The sequence below is a fragment of the Anabrus simplex genome, chromosome 3 (genome assembly GCF_040414725.1).
Source record: "Anabrus simplex isolate iqAnaSimp1 chromosome 3, ASM4041472v1, whole genome shotgun sequence".
Taxonomy (NCBI): Eukaryota; Metazoa; Arthropoda; class Insecta; order Orthoptera; family Tettigoniidae; genus Anabrus; species Anabrus simplex.
The window spans coordinates 24,249,077-24,271,916 of NC_090267.1; the positions used below are offsets into that span (position 1 = coordinate 24,249,077).

The 22,840-nt window shown below is 38.4% G+C and overlaps 1 protein-coding gene across 3 annotated transcripts in view; it reads right to left on the reverse strand.

Annotated features, from left to right (window-relative positions):
* LOC136865936 (uncharacterized) overlaps positions 1–22,840 on the reverse strand; it is a 360,192-nt gene that overhangs the window by 13,778 nt on the left and 323,574 nt on the right. For all 3 annotated transcript variants that reach the window (XM_067142491.2, XM_067142489.2, XM_067142490.2), the window contains exon 16: positions 8,492–8,651. In XM_067142491.2, coding sequence (XP_066998592.2) covers positions 8,492–8,651 — 160 coding nt within the window. The remainder of the gene's footprint in view (positions 1–8,491; positions 8,652–22,840) is intronic.

The following is a 22,840-nucleotide window of genomic DNA, read 5'->3' on the forward strand; positions in this document are numbered from 1 at the left end:
CTGAGGTGTTACATAATTCAGCCACTATAAATAAATCCAATCCTTATCTCAGATCAAGAGTATATAGATTTCAGTGCAATGACTGTGGTAGTACCTATCTTGGGCAAACTGGGCACAACTTCAAGATAAGATATGCTGAACATGTTAATGCCATGAGATATAATAGATTCTCTGCGGTAGGCCAACATGTCCACAGATTGAAACATAATTTCACAAGCTTGGAGCAAGACATTCAGATACTAGAGACTTTAAGTAAAGGACCATTGCTGGATGCTACTGAATTCTGTTATATCCATCTAGACCAATATTTCAATTAAAATTGAAATAATTGATAAGGAGATTCCACCTATTCAATACCAAAGAATAAGAAATGTAGTGAATTACATTCTCATTTAATAATAATTAGAAATGGTACCGGTTTCGACCCTAGTCCAGGTCATCATCAGCCGATTAAGAAATGGAAAACAATGCATAGGATCAGTAGAAGAGGCAATATGAAAAGGAAATGAACGGGGGTAGACACTGTAAAACTTAGAAGTAAAATACAAGTCATTCAAAAGAAAAACAGTGCGCAATTCTCATAGCGGCAGCAAGGCACACGCAGCGCTAGGCAAAGTCCCACAATGATTACGAATAGAGGAGTGTACAGATTCAAATGCAACAACTGCAATTCCTCCTACATTGGACAAACCAGCCGCAACTTCAATATCAGATACTCCGAACATATCAACGTCATTAAATACAACAGATTGTCCACCATAGGACAACACATACAAGACTCCAAGCATAGTTTCACCAATATTGAAAAATACATGAAAATACTTAAAATCATAAACAAAGGTCCCCTCTTAAACACTACTGAAAATTGCTTTATCCACCTTGATCAGTACTTCAACCCAAATTTCAACTTAAACGACATTTCTGAAAAACCAAATATCCTTTTTGACTTCCTAATTCTTCTTCCCAAAAATTCTAAATTTCAAAACCCCAGTTCTATTTTCCATGCCTTACAAAGTTCCTACCCACATTTTCTACCTCCAATAACCCACCCTCCTAACCCACCCTAAACTACCCCTCCTCCATCTCCCTACCTTATCCTTCCTCAACACCATTTAATCTTCAATTTCTTTCACTCTTCTCTTTTTTCCACTATTTCCCTTCCTCTATTAATTTATTCTATCCCTCCTAAAAAAAAAAATCATTTCCACCTTCATTTCTATTTTTCTCATCCATACTCAACTCCTGCCTTACGCCGATTTTGACTACTTCAATCTAGACTTGAATATTTTACGTTTTAAAAATTGCGCACTGTGCATATACGTTTTCATTTGTTTCCGGTATTGCGCTTTTTACTATATTTTTTTCTCTTCACAATTGTTTTTTCACGTCAACTGTTCTAAGAATTCTATAGGAGCACAATTACTTACTCAATTATATTGAATTGCATTATATTTATCTATATACTTACTTTCCCGCAACCAAGGAAAACAACTGGATCGTCAAGCTATTCTCAATTTTACTTTGGCGTTTGAAACCACAGTGCCTGATATTGAATGTGTCGCGCTGATCACCGGGAGCTGGCAAGTTGCTTCAATGAATCTGCTCGTTTTCAACTCCTACACGAATATGGACCTTCGTATGTGTTCGATTGTGATGTGACTTTATGCCTGACAGTGTTTAAATAACTGGCTTTGAACAGTTCTCCGCTATTCGTAATCATTGTGGGACTCTGGCTAGCGCTGCGTGTGCCTTGTGCCACTAAGAGAATTGCGCACTGTTTTTCTTTTGAATGACTTGTATTTTACTTCTTCTAAGTTTTACAGTGTCTACCCCCATTCATTTCCTTTTCATATTGCCTCTTCTACTGATCCTATGCACTGTTTTCCATTTCATAATCGGCTGATGATGACCTGGACTAGGGTCGAAACCGGTACCATTTCTAATTATTATTAAATGAGAATGTAATTCACTACATTTCTTATTCTTTGGTATTGAATAGGTGGAATCTCCTTATCAATTATTTCAATTTTAATTGTGATATTCTTCAATACGGAACAATGAAATTTTAAACTTTCAATATTTCAATGCAAATCTCAATTTAAATGATATATCCGAGACACCGAAAGTTCTCTTTGATTTCCTTATAGCATTTCTCAAAAATGTTCAAATTCCAAACAAGAGTTTAATTTTACGTATTATGCGCAACAAGTTTTCTCAATATTCATTTCGTAGTCCACGCCCACCAGATCCGCTTCACACGCCCTACTTCTGCCCACCCCTATCGCCCCTCCCCTGTCCCGTCCAGATATGCATGCCTGACTCGACCTGTTCATTGTTTACTGCAGGTCATTTGCATTATGATCAGTCTACGGCCATATAGGGTGAGTCTTGCATACAATTACATTATGGAGTAGAGTCTTAAAAACTTTCCGCTTCGAATCGTTATTGGTGTTTATTTATCTTTCACAGGTTACACATTTGAACTGAGAAACATAGTTCCTGTTTACATCTTAAGGAGTCAAATATCTGTTTCCACCTCATAGGCCTTAGATATCGAAGAATTCCGCCATACCAAAATTTTATTCAGCATTATTCACGATTATTTTATTATTTTTTTTCCAAAATGGCGCCCGGTAATGACGACGTTGTGTTTTATTCTCCGAGTAAATTAACCTAAAATGTGATGAAAAGTGTGGAAAATGTCGAAGATTAGTGAAAAATGGAATGTTGTGTGATTCATGTGATCAATGGTGGCATTATAAGTGCGGAAATCGCCCTAGAGACGTAAAAACTAATGAAAATGTTGACTGGATTTGTGAGCAGTGTGTTCGTAATGCTGTTGTTGGCGACGGCGTTGACGATGAAGCACCGAAAACAGTCGATGAGGAATATAAAAGTGCATTAGAAATCATAAACATTCTAAACAAGGACAATGAGACTCTTGGGAGTTGAAAATCAAGAATTAAAAGAAAGACTGCGATCGCTAGAATTTGGGACTGACCATTCTTCGAGAGATATACCGGTACCAGTAACAAACTCGAGCACGTGGTGTCAAGTAGTTCGTGGATGGCCGGCTAAGAAGAAATCTACAACTGAATTTCCGGAAATAAACATCAGAAATAGGTTTTCTGCCCTAAATAATTTAATTCTGGAAGAAAGTGATCGCGCGCGTGAAACCAAATCATCGCAATCCGCTGCCGCTGCCGCGCCGAGTTTATAATTTAGGCCTAGAATTCAGATTCAAGACCCAGTTAGGCCTAAATCAGCGAAGGTAGCTGTGTTTGGTGATAGCCAAGGAAGGGGAATTGCGGGAGTGATTAACGACGAGAATATAGCAGTAACCGGAGAAATATATCCAGGAGCTTCTATCAGCAGTGTTCTGGAAAACGTAGAAGCAGCAACTAGGAACTTCGGGAACGGCGATGCAGTGCTTATCATCGGTGGGACGAACGACGTAGCTCACGACGACGCCAAGAATGTAAGATCACAACTTAAATATACACTAGGGAAGCTGACCCACACTAACGTCTTTGTAGTGAACATGCCCCACAGGCATGATTTGAGTAGAGACTCGTGTGTGAACATTGAAGTGGACAAGGTCAATACAGATATTGTTAAAATTTGTAAACATTTTCGGAATACTCAGGTTATTGAATGCAGCAGTTTTGAGAGATACTGTTATACAAAACATGGCCTCCATCTAAACAATTCAGGTAAACGAAAGATAGCAAATATTGTTCTAGATTTTATTAATCTTAAGATATGTACTGTAAAACAGGCAACTCCCTTGAGTTATAATACTGACCAGGAAAACTAGTAGAAAACTAGTAAAAGCTGTACTTCAAGCTGGCTCAGTCAACTAGGAAATGAAACTCAGGAAAGTAAGGAATTTCAAGTTACCCAATTGCAACAGTCAAGTTTTAGGGAGGAAGGGGGTCTGAGATTGCTCTTGGTAAACTGTCAAAGTGTAGTAAATAAACAACTAAAATTCGGTACATTGATGGAATCTTATGAGACTGATGTGGTGATAGGAGTGGAATCGTGGTTGAAAGAAGGGGTGGGTAATAGAGAGGTACTTCCAGAAGGGTACACAGTCTATCATAGAGACCGAGGAGATAAAAAGGGAAGGGGGGGGGTGTTTATTATGGTGAAGGAAACTTATTGTTAACATGAATGGTTTACCAATGAAAGGGATGAAATATTAGCGATAAAATTAGTTTGTGACAATATGAAGGAGGTGGGAATTATAGGAACATACAGGCCTGGAAGAGAGGAAAGAGACATGGAAATCTTTGAAAAAATAATAGATTATACTCATAAAAACAATAATAATGATATGGTAATAATTGGGGGAGATCAAAATTTGCCTGAAGTTGAATGGAATGGAGCTGCAAGTGAAGCCCACGAACAGAAACTGGCAAATAAGTTAATTTGGGAGGGCAATAACTTACTAGATGTATTCTTGGTTAAACCATGGGAAATTGTTGATAAAACTGAGGTAATTGAAGGAATAGGAAACCATAAGGCTGTAATAATGGATGTAGGACTCGTACCAAAAAGGCTTAATAAGAGGGTTACACAAGACAAGAAATTGTACAGAAAAACTAAGATTGATGAATTTGGGACTTATCTTAAATCACAATTCAGTTGTTGGATAAGTGAAGGGAGTAATGTGGATACACTTTGGGCTAAATTTAAAGGAATCATTTGGGAAGGAGAGAAGAGATGTGTACCTGTTAAGAAGGGTCAGATCCTGTTTATTATACAAGGGAAATAAGAACATTAAAAAGAAAATGTAGAATAGTAAACAGGAAAATCAAAGAGGGTAGGGAGAGTAGAGAAACTAGAAAACAGCTAATGAGGGAACTGAATAGAGTGAAAAAGGAAGCAAAAGAGAATTATATGAATGGCTTACTTGAAGAGTGTAATGACCATAAAGGGAAATGGAAAAAGTTGTATTCATATATCAGGAATCAAAAAGGAAAAGGAATCCAAATTCCTACAATGGTGGAAGAAGGGGGTGAACACTATTTAACAGATACTGAGAAAGCAAACCTATTTAGTAGGGAATTTAGAGATTCAGTAGATGATTGTCAAGAGTTGGAAACCGAAACAGAAGAAAGCGAGGGAGAGAGACAGAGGGAAACAAGAAACTTCTCATTCACAAATGAAGATATTTTCAGAGAAATCCAACTGCTTCAGCAAGGAAAAGCAGCAGGAAGTGATGAAATTACTGGGGAGGTATTAAGGACAATGGGTGGTACATAGTGCCTTATTTAAAATTTCTCTTTGACTATGTCATAAATAATAGTGTAATACCAAAGGAATGGAAGGAATCTATAATAATACCAATTTATAAAGGAAAGGGTGATAAAAGGAAACCAGAGAACTACAGACCAATCAGCCTGACCAGTATAGTTTGTAAAATTCTGGAGAGTTTAATATCGAAGTACATCAGAGGGATATGTGATAAGAATTGGTTCATGAGGAGCCAGTATGGATTTAGAAAGAAATTTTCTTGTGAGGCACAACTGGTGGGATTTCAGCAGGACATATCAGATCAATTGGATTCAGGAGGTCAGTTAGATTGCATAGCCATAGCTCTTTCCAAAGCCTTTGATAGAGTGGAACATGGAATATTATTAAAGAAATTGGAGGGAATAGGATTGGATGTAAGGGTTATACGTTGGATAAAAACATTTCTAAATTTGAGGGTTCAGAAAGTCAAAGTAGGAAATAATGTATCTCAGGAAGAGAAAGTTTGGAAGGGAATTGCACAGATTAGTATAATCGGTCCGTTACTTTTCTTAATATACACAAATGATTTAGGGAACAATATAACATCAAAAATAAGATTGTATGCAGATGACATAATTGTTTATAGGGAAATAAACAACGTTGAGGATTGTTCAGAATTACAAAGGGACCCTGAAAGTATCCAACAATGGGTTGAAGAAAATAATATGAAGGTTAATGGAGGCAAATCAACTGTTACAACTTTTACAAACAGGAGCTTTAAAACTGAATTTGAATATACTTTGGATGAGGTAGTTATCCCAAAAGATGGCAAGTGCAAATACTTAAGTGTGAGATTTGAAAGTAATTTGCACTGGAAGGGTCATATTGATGACATTCTTGGGAAAGCATACAGATCGTTACATGTCATAATGAGGCTACTTAAAGGATGCAACAAAGAATTAAAAGAAAAAAGTTACTTGAGTATGGTTCGTCCATTATTGGAATATGCAAACAGTGTTTGGGATCCTCACCAAGAATACCTAATAAAAGAAATAGATAGTGTGCAGAGGAAAGCAGCAAGATTTGTAACAGGTGATTTCAGGAGAAAGAGTAGTGTATTAGAAATATTAAAGGAACTTGGGTGGGAAACTTTAAGTAAGAGAAGGGAGAAAACTAGACTTATAGGATTATATAGAGCCTATACAAGAGAAGAAGCATGGGGAGATATCCGTGAGAGGCTTCAGTTGGAAAATAATTATACCGGCAGGACTGACCACAAATATAAAATTAGAAGGAATTTTAGCAGAAGCGATTGGGGTAAATTTTCATTCATTGGGAAGGGTGTGAAGGAGTGGAACAGTTTACCAGGGGTAGTGTTTGATCCTTTTCCAAAATCTGTACAGATATTCAAGAAGAGAATAAACAGCAACAGAGAAAATAAATGAAGTGATAGAGGGCATTCGACCAGTGCAGGTTGTTGTAAATAAAAAAATGTGTGTGAATAAATTAATTCCATCCCCTGGTCTAAGGAGTTCGGACAGCCAAAGTAGGGGACTGCCTGTAGGGGTGAAGTACAGTGGGGACTTCGAGGGCCCTGGGACCGCTACGGTAGCTGTGCATACTGTATATCAGTTGACTATATTTGTAAGTAGTACAGGAGATATTATAAATAGAAATTTGTAAACAATATAAATTTATTAAGGATGAGCTGTGTGTTTAATAGAAAACATTGTTAGCGTAAATTGTATAATATTGTATTATAGGAAAATTTTCTTCTCTTGTTAATTTAATATTTAGTGCTTGACAATAATGTATTTTAGTGTACCATTTGCCACCGAGGTAGACACCTCATTTGCAAATAAAGAGATTTTGATTTGATTTTGATTTTAAGATGACTATGTAGTTTATGAACCGTAGCTGAATCAAGGTCTAAAAATGTTTTATAACACAAAATATTTTATAATTGTAAATCGCTCACCAAACTTATTGAGCTTACTACTGTATGTCCAAAGGAACATGAATCAACTTGAGAACTGTTATTCAACATTCAGTATATGTTGGACTCGCAAGTCTTTAACTTGTTCAATAAGGTTTCTTTATGTGTCATACTTTTAATGTAGATTTCATAGGGTTTTATATCATGCACAATTTAATATCTATCATGAGTTTTATATAATTTACCTATTTTCCGAATTATTTGTACAGCTGAAGATGACGCAAAATGCGTCGAAACTAGTACCGTTTATAATTAGAATGTTGTAATTACATCTATAAACAACAATATTATTGTATTGAATAGGTGGACATTAAAAGTTTATTCATTGTATTTCCAATAATACAAGAAAAAATAAAATAATGGTGGAATAATCATCTCCAAGTCCTGATGTAACATATATACTGCACGTCACAGTAACATAGCAAAATCTATTTAATGTCAAAAATTTCATTTTTGATCCTTATTGAATCGTATTAATAACTTCACAACTTTGTCGTATTGAATAGGTGCAACCACTTACCCATATTTCTTAATGTAAACAGCGAAATCTAGCAAAATTTGTTAATGTTTTGAAGTTATAACACACTGAACACAAAAAGAGAATTGGGACTCTGGAGGATATGCAAGTGGTACATGCCCAATGGACTTTGTCAAGGCCGTGATGGTTCCAATACCCAAGATATCCTGTACCAGTAAATGCACAGAATACAGGATAAGTGTCATCACTCATGCTGCCAAAATCCTGTGAGGTTAATGAATCATATACTGGTACATATAATGGAAGAGGATGTATAAGAGGAATGTGGTTAAACAGGAAGATGTACAAGAGACACTACTGGACTAACCACAACAATAGGTGAAAGGTACATAGAGAAGGTGAACTGGTATGACAAGACTAATTAAGGAGTTGTACATGAGGCAGAAAGCAACCATAAAGTTAAGAGATTAGATGACAGAATGGTTTGAAATTGGAATGTATGACAAACAAGACATGAAAAAGACATTGAACAAGTTCAACAGCTAGATAAACAACTATGGATATGGTAGCCTACTCAATCATCATGCAACATATGGTTTATTGCTGTCGTAAAGATTACAATTCTTAACAACTCAAACTGCCGAAGCCTGGCCTGGTTAACCAACTTTTCTTTTTAAGCTTGCATAAATAACCTGCAAACCAGATAATATGCCCATGAATAATCGGGAGTACACTGTATTATCATTCTTTTCTTAACTTAGTAGGAGACAGGCACTTACCATCATCTTCAGTGCCCAATCTAGCAGAGCGACTGCAACGCAAACTACAGAAGTCATGGATTGCTGACGTGCGTGGATTACGTGCTCGTGGACGGGTACAGCCCACACGGGTGCATTCCCCTAGCAGACTCACAGCCAAAGCTCGATTAACTTCCGACTCCTAATGTGGACAGAAATTAATAAAATACCCCAATAAAGAAAATGAAGCAGTAAAGAAAAAGGTATACAATGAAACTGCATTGAAAAATTTGCTCCTAGAAACACATATCACTTTGAGCTCTTTCTAACCCTGTGATAAGTTTTCATCATAGGACTTGTGATTTTCAAAAATTAGAACCAAGACAGTAAGGCTAGAATTGAGATTACAGTCAACTCCCTGTTGTTTAATTCAATTTATGAACTCTTCAGGTGTAAATTCCTTGACAGACTTGAATCCTTATGGGTATTTGGTTATCAGTGTCTTGAAACCTAAAATCACTACTCAGAGAGGCAGCATGTTGATCTATTGACTAAATTTGTCAAACTTCTATTTACAAGTTCATTCGCGTTTGAGTTTTCCATTCCACACAGTTTGTACAGGTCAATGTAATTGAACACACAACAGAACAGTTCTAGAACAGTTCACTTCGCAACTCACAAGCAGTGCTGAACTCCGCACATGTAACTTAAAAACTTTTCAGTCTGTCGAACACACTAAATATTTTTTTGCTAATTGCTTTACGTCGCACCGACACAGATAGGTCTTATGGCAACGATTGGACAGGGAAGGGCTAGGAGTGGGAAGGAAGCGGCTGTGGCCTTAATTAAGGTACAGCCCCAGCATTTGCCTGGTGTGAAAATGGGAAACCACGGAAAACCATTTTCAGGGCTGCCGACAGTGGGGTTCGAACCTACTATCTCCTGAATACTGGCCGCACTTAAACTACTGCAGCTATCGAGCTCGGTACACTAAATATTACACTATAACACACCTGTAAAGAAACCACATTGTTAAAAAAGGAATAAAATGCACTCTATTAAATAGAAACTCAGCATAGCCATCTGACATACTCGCTCCTCATTGAATGACTCTTAACGGACTTACAACCATCTCGTAACTGCTGACATTCACTTGTGACCAACTCAAACTGATTGGCATTTGCCAGATCTATTCTTTATATAAGAGAGCAGGAGATAGCCAGTCTGGTGGCTACGATTGTTATGGCATAAAATCTCTGTGGTCTGACACTGTCGTTAACCAGTTTGAGTGGCATAATCACCCTCAGAATGTTGGCCAACAAAGTAGGAGAGATGTTGGTATACAAAATCTAATCACTAGATTGCGGGCCAAACACCTAGATTCACTTCTAAATTTCTCCATGGTGTTCATGCGGAGAAAGGGCATATGATTCTGTCTATTGTGATTCACTAATCGGATGGAGACATTAAGCATTTGGTGTTATCTGGCAGGAGCAGGCTATATGTCAACATTGGGTTTCATCCTCCTCCTACCTCATTATAAACATCATCTCCTCACACCCAGACGTACAGGACGCCTAAGGGGGTCAAATAAACAGACCTACACCAGGCAAGCTGAACATGTCCTCGGGCATTCCCAGCACTAAAAGCCATACGCTAAATGAATTTGAGGAGATTCTCACAGTTTCAATTTGTAGATCATGCTGGGTGCCTTCTCCATTGTCAGTCAACTTCTAAAGAGCTTCCTTATGCCAAGCCTCAATAATCTGCTGGACCTAGTAACAAGTCCCACTTCACCAATCCACGAGATTTTTCCACATCCACTGCACATATACATCAACATTCAAGTTCCGCATTCCAAGTCACGTTGTCCACCGCAAAAGAGAGTACATATATATTTATAGTTGATCTCAACTAACAGCCAACAACATAATACGAAGGCCATCCGGAAAGTGGTACCCGTTTGCGCAATAAAGACACAGGAGTAAATATTAACAAATATACACATTTTTATTGGAAAGAGCATACTTTACACTACTTCTCCACATAATCTCCAAGCAAATTTAGGCATCTGTCATAACGTGGGACGAGTTTTTGTATTCCAGCGTCATAGTCCTCGGCCGCCAGCATACTAAGATACGTAGTCACGGCTCGTTTAAGATCTTCATTGCTGTCAAATCTTTTTCCCGCCAGAAAGCTCTTTAAGCTTCGTAAAGAGATGAAAATCCGAAGGGGCCAAGTCCGGGCTATACGGGGGATGGTCGAAGGTTTCCCACTTGAATTGCTGCAAAAGTTGTTGTGTTATTGCAGCTGCATGAGGCCTAGCATTGTCATGAAGGAGAACGACGCCTGTAGACAATAGACCTCGCCGTCGATTTTGTATTGCCCGGCGTAATTTCTTTAATGTTTCACAATACGCATTAGCATTAATTGTGTCTCCACGGGCCATAAAATCAATGAGCAGTACACCTCGGCAATCCCAGAAAATGGTTGCCATGAGTTTCCTGGTGGACAGAACTGTCTTGAATTTTTTTGGTTTGGTTGGTGAATGAGCATGATGCCACTCCATTGACTGTCGTTTACTCTCAGGTGATGCATACCAAACGCATGTTTCGTCCCCAGTAATGATGCGAGCCAGGAAAGAGTCTCCTTCATCGGAATAACGTCCCAGAAACGTCAGTGCTGCAGCCATACGCTTGGTTTTGTGCTCCTCTGTAAGCATGCGAGGGACCCACCTTGCACAGATTTTTGAATAATGCAGATGGTCTTTGACAAATTTCATGAACAATTGTTCGAGACACATTAGGAAAATGTTCACAGCATTCATCAATTGTGACGCGCCAATCGTTCCTCACTCATTCGTCTACTGCACTCAGCAGTTGGTCTGTAATGGCAGATGTCTCCCTGAACACTCGTCGTCATGTGTATTCCTCCTCCCCAAGTTGAAGTTGCGACACCAGCGCCAAACAGACGACTCGTCCATCACATTGTCTCCATACACCTCCGTTAATTGGCGATGAATATCACAAGGTCAAACATTTTGTGCATTAAGAAATTTAATCACGGCCCTCACTTCACAACTGGCGGGGTTCTCAATTTGTTTAAACATTTTAAACGATCACAGACACAACACAGGCAATGCTAGTATCATGCAACCTCGCACAGAGCAGGCAGACGAACCACTGACGCGGTCTGACCTTGCCCAGCGGCTACCCAAGTCATCAGCGCTTCATGCAGCGCTAATGGGTACTACTACTTCTGGATGGCCATCGTAATAGCAGAGCACTGTAAATTTCAACCTCTCCATGAAGATTTTAACAGTTTGTTAAGTCAATGGACTTCAACAATAATTTTAATAGTTATTTATTTGGCAATAACAGTTTGTACAACAATCCTTTTAAATGTATTCAGTGTCTGCTCATTCATGTATTTTAGTCGTTTAAGATGTTAATTTTAAGTGGAACAAAATATTTTTAACAAGTACAACATAAGTTATGCATGAATTCTTTATTTCTGTATTATATCTTACTCAATTGTGAAGATTTAGCGGCTGATGATGGCTGAAAGAAGCTAAAGAATATGCTAAAGAAATGATAAAAGTATTTAATAGATGGATAGATACTTTAAAATAAATCTGGTTTCACTTCTTCATGTGAACCAAAGTATTGATCTCCCAGGAATGTCTTCAGTGTTAGGAAAAGGTGGAACTCATATGGTGCAAGACCTGGGCTATATGGTAGATTATTGAATACCTCAAAGCCACAATTTTGTACGAATACAACCTCACTGAATCTGATAATAGTCACCACACTTCACTCTGTTGTAGGCTATGGTGGACTGAAAGGAAGCCAGATAATAAATAGAAAGATAAGATAGCCACATTCCTAATCTATTCAGAGAACTTCGTTAAGAGGGTACTTCCAGGATTAATCCAACTACGAGGGTATATACAAGAGCCTATGTTGAATAGTGTGACTCATCTCCTGATTTAAAGTCTGTTTAGGCATGCATAACTTCACCTATCATCTGAAATGCACGGGTTTCGTTAAGCTTGAGCATAGCTTGAAACAAGTATTTGAGTACCAAATAACCTTTCAGTGAAATGCCACTGAAATGGAACTATTCTGACAGGACAATATAAATCATGTGCTCTTATTAGCTCCGAAACTAAAAATCTGATTGGAATGGGTGAGGTACTGTTTGACTGGAAATGTGGGACATGAGAGAAAATATGACAGTGTGGACCTCAGTTAAATACATGGTGTCACTAGGTGACCAACCAGATAAGTTAGTTCCCTTTAAATAACATAACAGATGTAAAGATAAAATCAGCTGTATGAAAAGTGAAAAATCGCAGTGGATTATCATCTTCAGAGTGGACAAACGCCCTTAAAATGTCATCCAACATCTCGGCAGTTCGAGCAGTCCCTGGAAGGTGCAGAAGTACAATCAGCTGACTGTGCTGAAACTGAAACTTTAGGACACGCGCTCCCAATGGAGCACTGCAAAGGAATAATGGCTATCACAGGGTTAGATCAAGAGAAATGAAGTGGCAAGTTTATGAAGAAGTTCAGTGTGTTTCTTCTATGGGCTCGAATAGAAGAGCCAACATCATTGCCATTCATCCAAAAAAGCACACTGTTTAAATGTTGGATCCCACCATTCGTTTTGAAAGAGACATTGAGCAGATGATTGAGGTTGACAGATGTTGATTATGCTTGCTGTTTAAAGGGGCCTAACATCTAGGTCATCGGCCCCTAATGGTACGAAATGGAATGACACATTAAAAGTCCAAAATCCTCCAGTGACCAGAATTCAAAACGTGAGGATGAAGAATGAATGGATGGATATGAATTTAAAACAATCAATGGATCCGACCCGCAATGTCTCGCATTCACAGAAACTGACATGAAACAACAGTATTACTGACCAAGCATAATACTGAATAGATGATGCTTTTAGTCTAAAGGGGTCCAAAATCCAAGTCATCGGCCCCTCATATGGGTAATTATCGCTAGGAAAGTAGAACCATGGTATCTGTCATGTTGCGGTACTAATCAAAAGTAGCGTACACACAGTATGATACTACTCACAGGTAATGAAATACGCACATGGAATACAGACCTATGGTGTTCCACACATTGCGGCGCCATTTACAGGCAATGCAGACCTATGGTGTTCATCACATAGGTGTACTAACCACAGGGACCCGCACTAGCCTGTGGTGTTCCTCATAGAGTGGGTACTAATCATAGGCAAGCCAGAACCATGGTGTCGCTCACCCATGGTGTCACTCCTTAAAGTGGTACTAATCACAGGTACTGTAGAAACTGGCAACGCACTCTGTTGCTAATAATCACAAACCTATTTCGTACCTAACATAGTGGTACTACGCGCAAGTAAAAGCGACCCATGGTGTTGCCTGCGTGGTGGTACTAATCACAAGTAGTTTCATGGTTCTAATACAATCATGCCTTGGTCGCCCCTTTTAGTCACTTCTTACGACAGGCAGAGAATACCGTGGGTGTATTCTTCGTCTGCGTACCCCACCCACAGGGGGTGTATGTTTGGTCTGCGAGAGGTATTTTATTTACCTCAAGTCCACTGGCAAGCTAGTTAGGACCTCCCTATCCGCTACCTGGGACGCAGCACGTGGACATTGGTTCATGGACATTGACAGAGTAAAGCAATATATTTATGAACCATGCCCCCCGTATTTAAGTGAATATTGAAAGTATAACCAGTTGCTATTTGATAAGTTGTATTTTGCTCAATTGATTTGTTGGCTGATGATGACCCCTAGATGGGTCGAAACTAGTACTGTGTAATTTATAATTTTGTGAATATATTTCAGTATTGAAAAGGTGGACCTTTAACATTTTACTTTAAGTGAATATTACAACATATTATAATTAATCACATACAGTCGTATCAGCAAACTAAATTTATACGACTGTATATGATTAATTATAATAATAAGTACTGATGCAGCCACAAAGACGCACACACGAAATGCTGTCAATTGTGTACACTGTTTTATTTACAAATTATTTACACAAATTCTACACACGAGCACTAATAAACTACAAAGAAGTAGAAGAAGAAGACTGTCATCCTAACATCTGACTGCTACAGTAGCATATCAACAGAATCACAACATGAAACAACTCAACTCTACTCCCAAGACTGCCTCTTTCTATAAGTTGCCTGGCCCAGGCTTCTAGAAGAATATGATACAATATGTTTTCTTGTAATTTTTAGAGTCTCCAATAGACCATTTACAATGTAAGGAATTTTCTACAAAATTCCAGTCGCACACTGTTATTCTAGACTATTACAGCGTGTTGCACAATACTGCATTGGATTATACATCGTATGTACAGGTAAATAATAAATTATATACTATTAATTATGCGTTCTTACATTAAATAAACTCATAATAATAATAATAATAATAATAATAATAATAATAGTAGTAGTAGTAGTAGTAGTAGTAATGGTAATTCAAGCTCGATACTTGCATTATTTACCCATGGCTTAAAGAATATTGTTTCCAAGTTAGTTATACTAGTCATTACACTTGCATCAATACTACCATCATCACTGTTATTGAGATGGCTTTGATATTTTATAATGATTATAATATTACAACATCCAACGTGAGCATTGGTCAGTTAAAGGATAGCTTTTTGATAGGAGGGGTGGTACTATAAAATACACCCGGAATATCTTGAAAGGGTTAGGTATCTCCAGAAATATACTCAACAACATCATAATAGACTTAGGCTTATCAAAGACTCATTAAGCATTCTACACCACTACCTTTACGTTTCACGATTGTTAATCGAGGCCACTTTGTGTGATAATTCCCTATGAATGTGTTGCGTTCCATAAAGTCCAAAAAGATTTTTTTATTTGTGCAAAATAGTTTATTTTTTTCCAAGTTGTAACATAATGGGCTGATTGTATAAACTGTTTGATCTTAGATCAGAGACGAAATTGATCTCGATTCATGCAAAACTCTGACATTTGTATTGCATAAATGTTAATCTGAGATCACTTCACACTGAACTAAAATCAATTTTAACTGGAGAAATTTCTCTGATCAAACTCTTTGATCTCTGATGAAAGAGTTGTTTTCTATTTGAGATACTAGAACAACTGACTGTTAACAAAATATTACCTGTGTTATTACGATAAATACACTGAAATACATTGAAGTCTAACCTCATACATTGCTAGCTACAGTTATCTGTATATAGGCAATATTACGCTTCTTACTGCAGTGTAATGTAATAATTCTATACCATAACCTCGATAAATTACTTACATTATTATCTTATCTCGTTAGTATTTTAGAGATGTCGGATTACTCTGATTTCTTGGATATATCTTCTGATGATGAATATGATGAATTTCGTCGGACTCCCTGTGCATTCTGTGAAAGAGGAAATCCAATGGGGGAATTGATTGATCATCATCATCATCATTATAAGAAGTTTAAACTGAGGTATCGCCTGGGAAAAGATACCGTACAACAGCTAGAACTCAGGTTGTGTGATATTCTAGTTAAACCTACCAAAAGAGAAACAAACCATTGTTTTCAATGCATATGTTGTTACTAACTTTGAGATTATTTGCCACGGGAAGTTTTCAATTAGTCGTTGGTGATTTACTACATGCAGACGCAGCAACAGTCTGCAGAGCCATTCATCGTATATCTAACCTTACTGCTGCATTGAAACACGAGTTTATCAAAATACCTTCCGAACAAATCGATGTGTTGCTTTTGCATTGATGTTATTGCATTCATCATTTTAGACTCTAATAATGTCTTTATATTTCCCAAGACTATTTCAACTTTTTTGAATTGGCTTTACGTTGGCCTTAATTAAGTACAGCCCCAGCATTTGCTTGGTGTGAAAATTAGAAAACATGGGAAACCATCTTCTGGGCTGCCGAAAGTGGGGCTCAAACCCACTATCTCCCGGCTCACAGCTGCGTGCCCTTAACCACATGGCCAACTCGCCCGGTACGATTTCAACTAGGGCATCCTTGTCCTCCTTGGAAAAATTAGGAGAATGGTCCTTTTTCTGCTTCATTTCAGTCAGTTTTTTCTTTCTTTTGCTTGGAAGACAGAATACAAAGGAAAACAGAATCACTCTGCTCAACGCGACTCGCTGTTGCCAAGCACTCACAACGTGGGATCTAAATTGAACTTCGATTAATTGATCTTAGATCAGCGTTACACAACACGGCACCGATCTGATCTCAGGTCATTTTCTGAACTTAGATTAAAACTGATCTCCAGTCAATGATGGTTATAAAATCGGCCCTACGCCTACTACCGGTTTTTGTAAAATTCAGGATCCTGTTGTCACACACAGTATGTGTGCTGATGTTCTTGTGATAAAATATATAGGCCCTATATGTGACAATGTGATGAATCAATCCTGGGTTTTGACAACAAAATCCACCAAAACAAACACTGAAGTAGAAGTGTGAAAAGAAGAATTTGAGTAACTCTCTCACAATGAGGGAACTCACCACCACCACCACCACCACCACCACCACCACCACCACCACTTATTACAGAGTCAGATGGTGGAAATATTCTGCAGCCAGTCTCTGATGAAAAACGATAGAATTAGTGAAAAGGAAAAGTACTGTGTCTGCATTTTGACAACTTTCTTGTCACAGCAATTATAATAAGAAGTATTTCTTATCCACCTATTCAATACAAATCAAATACTTGGTGATTTCACGGAACAAACATGAGGATAATGACCTGTAACTTTCTTGTCTCCGTATGAACTCATTTCCCATCATTTCCCCTTTTCCAGCTGACAACGGGTGAGGGCAAATATAGTTTCTCTACACTTCACCCTGTCTCTTCACCAATCCCCATCCAACACTGGGTTCCCATCCAGGTTTCATTGTCCTATACTGTTCTTCACATTGTCCATCCATTGTAATCCTGGTCTTCCTCGACCTCTCTTCCCTATCATCTGTCTTTCCAATGCTTGTCTTGGCAGTCTTTCTTCTTTCATTTACTTGACATATCCAAACTACCTTAATCTGTTCTGTTCCAGTTTCTCATTTAGTTTTTGCACATTTAGCTCTTTTTGTGTCTTCATTTCTCACTTTATCCCTCCTTGTCTTCTGTACCATACTCCTCAGGAATTTCATTTACATGCCTGTACTCTACTCTCACCTCTCCGAGTCATTTCCAGGTTTCTGCTGCATATGTTATTATACGTAAGTAACATCTCTTGAACATTACTTTGCTCTTCACAGGTACATATTGATTCCATATTACTCTCCTTGTTTTTGTTGTTGTTAGCCATTTAGCCGCTTTCGACTCTCCGTGACCCCATAGACCAAAGTGCGTCATTTTTTCCTGTCGTATACTATTTTCCGAAATCTTTCTAAATTGAGAGCCGTGGCTTCCTTGATGTCATCAATCCACCTCATCCGTTGTCGCCCTCTTCTCCTGTTACCATCAGTCTTCCCCAGCATTAAGGTCTTTTCCAGTGAATCATGTTTTCTCATAATATGACTGAAGTACTTTAGTTTTTGCCTGAGTATTTGACCTTCCAGTGAACAGCCTAGGTTGATTTCCTGTAATATGGACTTATTAGATCTCTTCGCAGTCCATGGAACTCTAAGGAGTTTTCTCCAACACCATAGTTCAAATGCGTCTATTCTTCGGCGCTCAGCCTTTCTTACTGTCCAGGTTTCGCTTCCGTAGATTGCTATTGGGAAGACCATAGCCTTCACTATACGAATCTTCGTTCTTAAAGTTACGTCTCTACTCTTGAACATGTTATCAAGGTTGACCATTGCCTTCCTCCCAAGGAGTAAGCGTCTCTTAATTTCATGGCTGCAATCGCCGTCAGCAGTTATTTTGGAGCCCAAGTAGATGAAACTAGGAACGACCTCCATTGTTTCACCATTTATATGCCAGGAGGTGATAGGTTTAGTTGCCATGCTCTTTGTTTTCTTGATATTCAGCTTTTGCACTTTCTTCTTTCACCTTCATTAGTAGATACTTAAGTTGTTCTTCACTTTCTGCCAACAGGGTGGTGTCATCAGCATATCTAAGGTTATTTATATGTATCCCACCAATTTTAGCTCCAGTTTCTGTTTCATCTAATTTGGCATTCCTCATAACATACTCTGCATATAAGTTGAATAAATAAGGTGACAATATGCAGCCTTGACGTATACCTTTCTCAATCTTGACCCATTCAGTTGTTCCATATAGGGTTCTCACCGTAGATTCCTGATCAGAGTAGAGATTTCTCATAAGGCAAATAAGATGATCTGGTACTCCCATAGTCTTGAGTACTTGCCACAATTTATTGTGGTTGACACAGTCAAAGGCTTGAGCATAGTCAATAAAGCATAAGTATAGGTCTTTCTGGAATTCTCTTGCTTTCTCCATAATCCAGCGAATATTAGCAATTTGATCTCCGGTTCGTCTGCCTTTGCGGAAACCAGCTTGTTCTTCAGGTAGTTCTCGATCTACATACTGCCGAAGCCTATTTTGCAGGATCTTGAGCATAACCTTACTAGCATGCGATATAAGTGCGATTGTTCGGTAGTTGGAACATTCTTTAGTGCTGCCCTTCTTTGGAATTGGGATGAACACTGAGTTTTTCCAATCTTTTGGCCACTACTGGGTTTTCCATATTTGCTGACATATTGAATGTAGCACTTTCACAGCATTCTCTCCCAGGATTTTGAACAGTTCTGCTGGGATTCCATCATAACCACTTGCCTTATTGTTTGCAATACTTTCTAGGGCCCACTTGACCTCACTTTCTAGGATATCTGGTTCTGGCTCTGACAACAGAGTAACTTCATCATCAGGAGTATTCCGATCTTTCCTATACAAATTGCCTACTTATTCCCTCCACCTTTCTTTAATCTCCTCTCCTTCAGTAAGATCTTTTCCATTTTTATCTTTTATCATTCCAATCTTTGCCTGGAATTTCCCTCTGATGTCTCCAATTCTTACGTAAAGATCTCGTGTCTTACCCAGTCTGTTATTTTCCTCAACTTCCTTGCACTGTTCATTCAAAAAGGCATTCTTATCTCTTCTAGCTAGTTTCTGAAACTCTGCATTTAATTTAGACATCTTTCCCCTTTGATTTTTGCATTCCTTCTTTCTTCTGCTATTTGTAGTGCTTCACCCGATAACCATTTGGCCTTCTCCTTACCTGATGGTAAAAGGCACTCTCCAGTTGTATCTTACTAATTTTCATATTCAGTCTTCCATTTTCTGTCAGTTCACTTCCCAAGTATTTGAAGTGTTCTACTATTTCCAGTTCCTTGTCTCCAAGTCTGATAGCTCCTTTTCCTTCTTTACTTCTGCTACTCATCACCACTGTGTTGATCTTCTCCATGTTAATCCTCAATCCCCATTGTTCAATCCTTTTATTCAGTACATTCAGCTATTGTTGGCAAAACTCATAACTATGAGGACGAAATATTAAAATTGCCAGAAATGTACAGCAGGTAAAATAAGGTTACTTTAAACATTTAAATGAATTGAATCTGTTGAATATTTAAAACAATAATGACAAGCAACAGAAATATACAGCAAATCACCATATTTTGAATTTATTATTATTTTTATTATGATTATTTATTCACTAGGGCCATTGAGGACCACATCAGGTCTTGTTACATTTGGCAGTGAACATTGCTTTCTCTTGAGCCAAGAATTACCTCATTCTTTCAGAGTGGGCCTGCTTGCGTTCCTCTCTCCAAGGAACACCGTGTCGTCTTTTCAGCTGTTTGTCTCAGTTTGGCCTGTTCGTCACTATCTTCTTTCGGAAAAGACCTCTGTCAAAGGCGTCTTCTGGTTTCATCTGTAGCACCTGAAGGTGTTCTTTGGTGTTTCTAAACCAAGGCATCGTGGTTTTAGGTTTTGAATCATCTGCTTGGTCAACCTGTTTCCATTCATTCGTTTGAGATGACCACAAAATCATGAATTTTAAACACCCATGGTACCAGGAATATTTTTTAAGTAAGGGCCGTTTGATTATTACACAACAAAAGACGATTTTCAAACAGCATGTTTATTTGCAAATTTTACATACTTTACTCTATTTTTCAACACAGCCGCCAAGTTTGCTTAAACACTTATCATACCTTACAACTAAGTTTTGAATACCCTCTTCATAGAAACTTGCCGCTTGCTCTGATAGCCAAGAGTTCATGGCCGTCAGGAAAGGCGTCTGAGAGAGCTATTATTGTGAAGCGTCTGTCCTCACGAATCTTCGCTTCAACTGAAGCCACCACATCATATGTGATCAGAGATGGGCGACCGGAGCGGGCCTCGTCATGGACGTTGTCACGGCCATCTTTGATGTCTCATACCCACTTACGCACTTTGCCTTCACTCATAGCATTAGCACTGTACACTTCACAAATCTGTCTGTGAATGTCTGCAGCAGACAGGTTCCTTGCCGACAAAAACCGTATCACTGACCGAACCTCACACCGGGTGGGCGAGTTGATAAACTTGATATATAAGTAATAATAATAACAACGTAAATGTTTCCACCTTTTCAATACTAAAATATATTCACAAAATTATAAATTACACGGTACTAGTTTCGACCCATCTAGGGGTCATCATCAGCCGTATTGGAGCAAAGATCACTTTTGGCGAAATCCTAAGAAAATGTTATTTTAAAGAATAACAAGTGAAATGAGATATTATGGTAATAGTTAATAATACAAGGAATATACATATTAAGAGGTTTTTAACAAAGAATAAAGTATAAATGGGGTGTTGTAAAAATTATAATCATGGAAATCAGTAAGTTCTTGTGTTGAAATGACATATATAAAATTATATATGGCTTAGGAAGAGGGCTTAAGGTGGGGCTGAAGGGTGCGGGAGAAAGTGTAATTGTCTTGGAAAAGTACCTTTGATTAAATTTAGGATTGAGTTTAGGTTGGCTGCATTATTGTTTCTGAGGAAAGTGATAAATAGATCGAAGAGTATGTTGGGTTTCTCTGAGATTTCATTGAGATTGTGACTGGCATTAAAGTATTGGTCTAGGTGTATGTAGTAATTTTCCATTATGTTGAGTAAAGGGCCCTTGTTTGCTAATACGAGGATGTCCATGTCTTGTTCAATATTGGTGAAATTATGGTTATAATCTTGCATGTGTTGGCCGATGGCTGAAAAACCTGTTGTATTTTATTGCGTTAGTGTGCTCGTGGTATCTGATAATGAAGTTTCTCCCGGTTTGCCCGATGTAGGTTTTTTTTTTACAGGTGGTACATTTGATCCATAACCATTAATTATTGATAAACTTGAACATTTGAGCAAGCACAGAACAGAATCGTACAGGTTAGCAACAGAGCTGCAACTGAGCACCGTCGTTCCCAAGGCATTCCGGCACACAATGCACCCACTCATTGCAACGCGCGCGTGAACTACTAGTGTCTACAACAAAATGGCCCTTACTTAAAAAACACGCCTTGTACATTTCTTTTACAATTTGCTTAATGTCGCACCGACACAGATAGGTCTTATGGCGACGATGGAATAGAAAAGGGCTAGGTGAGGGAAGGAAGCGACCGTGGCCTTAAGGTACAGCATTTGCTTGAAATACCCGTGGTACATGAACTTTATATTTCCATTTATCCATTGTCATGAGAACCAGCTAGCTTTGGAGTTACTATGTACCATGAGATAAAGTAACAACAACAACAGTCCTTAACTCATTGGGCCCGAGCCACGGAACCGTGTATCGATGTATTGATGTTGATTCCCATAGGGAACCTGAAATATTTGTGCGAATGAGTTAATTTACACTACCACTATAAATGGTCCGTTATTGGACATTATAAATTTTCCAGCTACCTCATTCCTAGTTGCCAGCATTTCGCCCCCGGGTGCTAGGCTGGACTCATCAGTTGGTACCTAGCACACCTACCAAGATGCATGGCTAGTGCATACCGTGGAGGCCACTGCATAGGATACTTGGAGCCACCGGCAGTGCCAATGCACTTGAGACTGTCTTTTTACCAAAAATTGATGCCTGCTTGGCCATCAGATGTACTGATGTTGATTCCCAAACAGAATCTGAAATATTTGTCCCGAATGAGTAAATGATTTCCGTGCTTCATCTTGCTGGACCAAATGCCAGGCCACGGAACTGTTCCGTTGTCTCACTTCACTATGTAATTCAACTTTTCCTCAAGAGATGGCAGAGTTGCATTTGTGATTTGTGTAGGAACTCTTCCACTCCAACGTTATATGCTCTTCGTTAATATATATCGATAGTGCGCTTGGTAATATTAGTTTGAAGTGGGCTATCTCTGGACTTTCAGATATGCTTATAAACAAGATGGCTGCCAGTA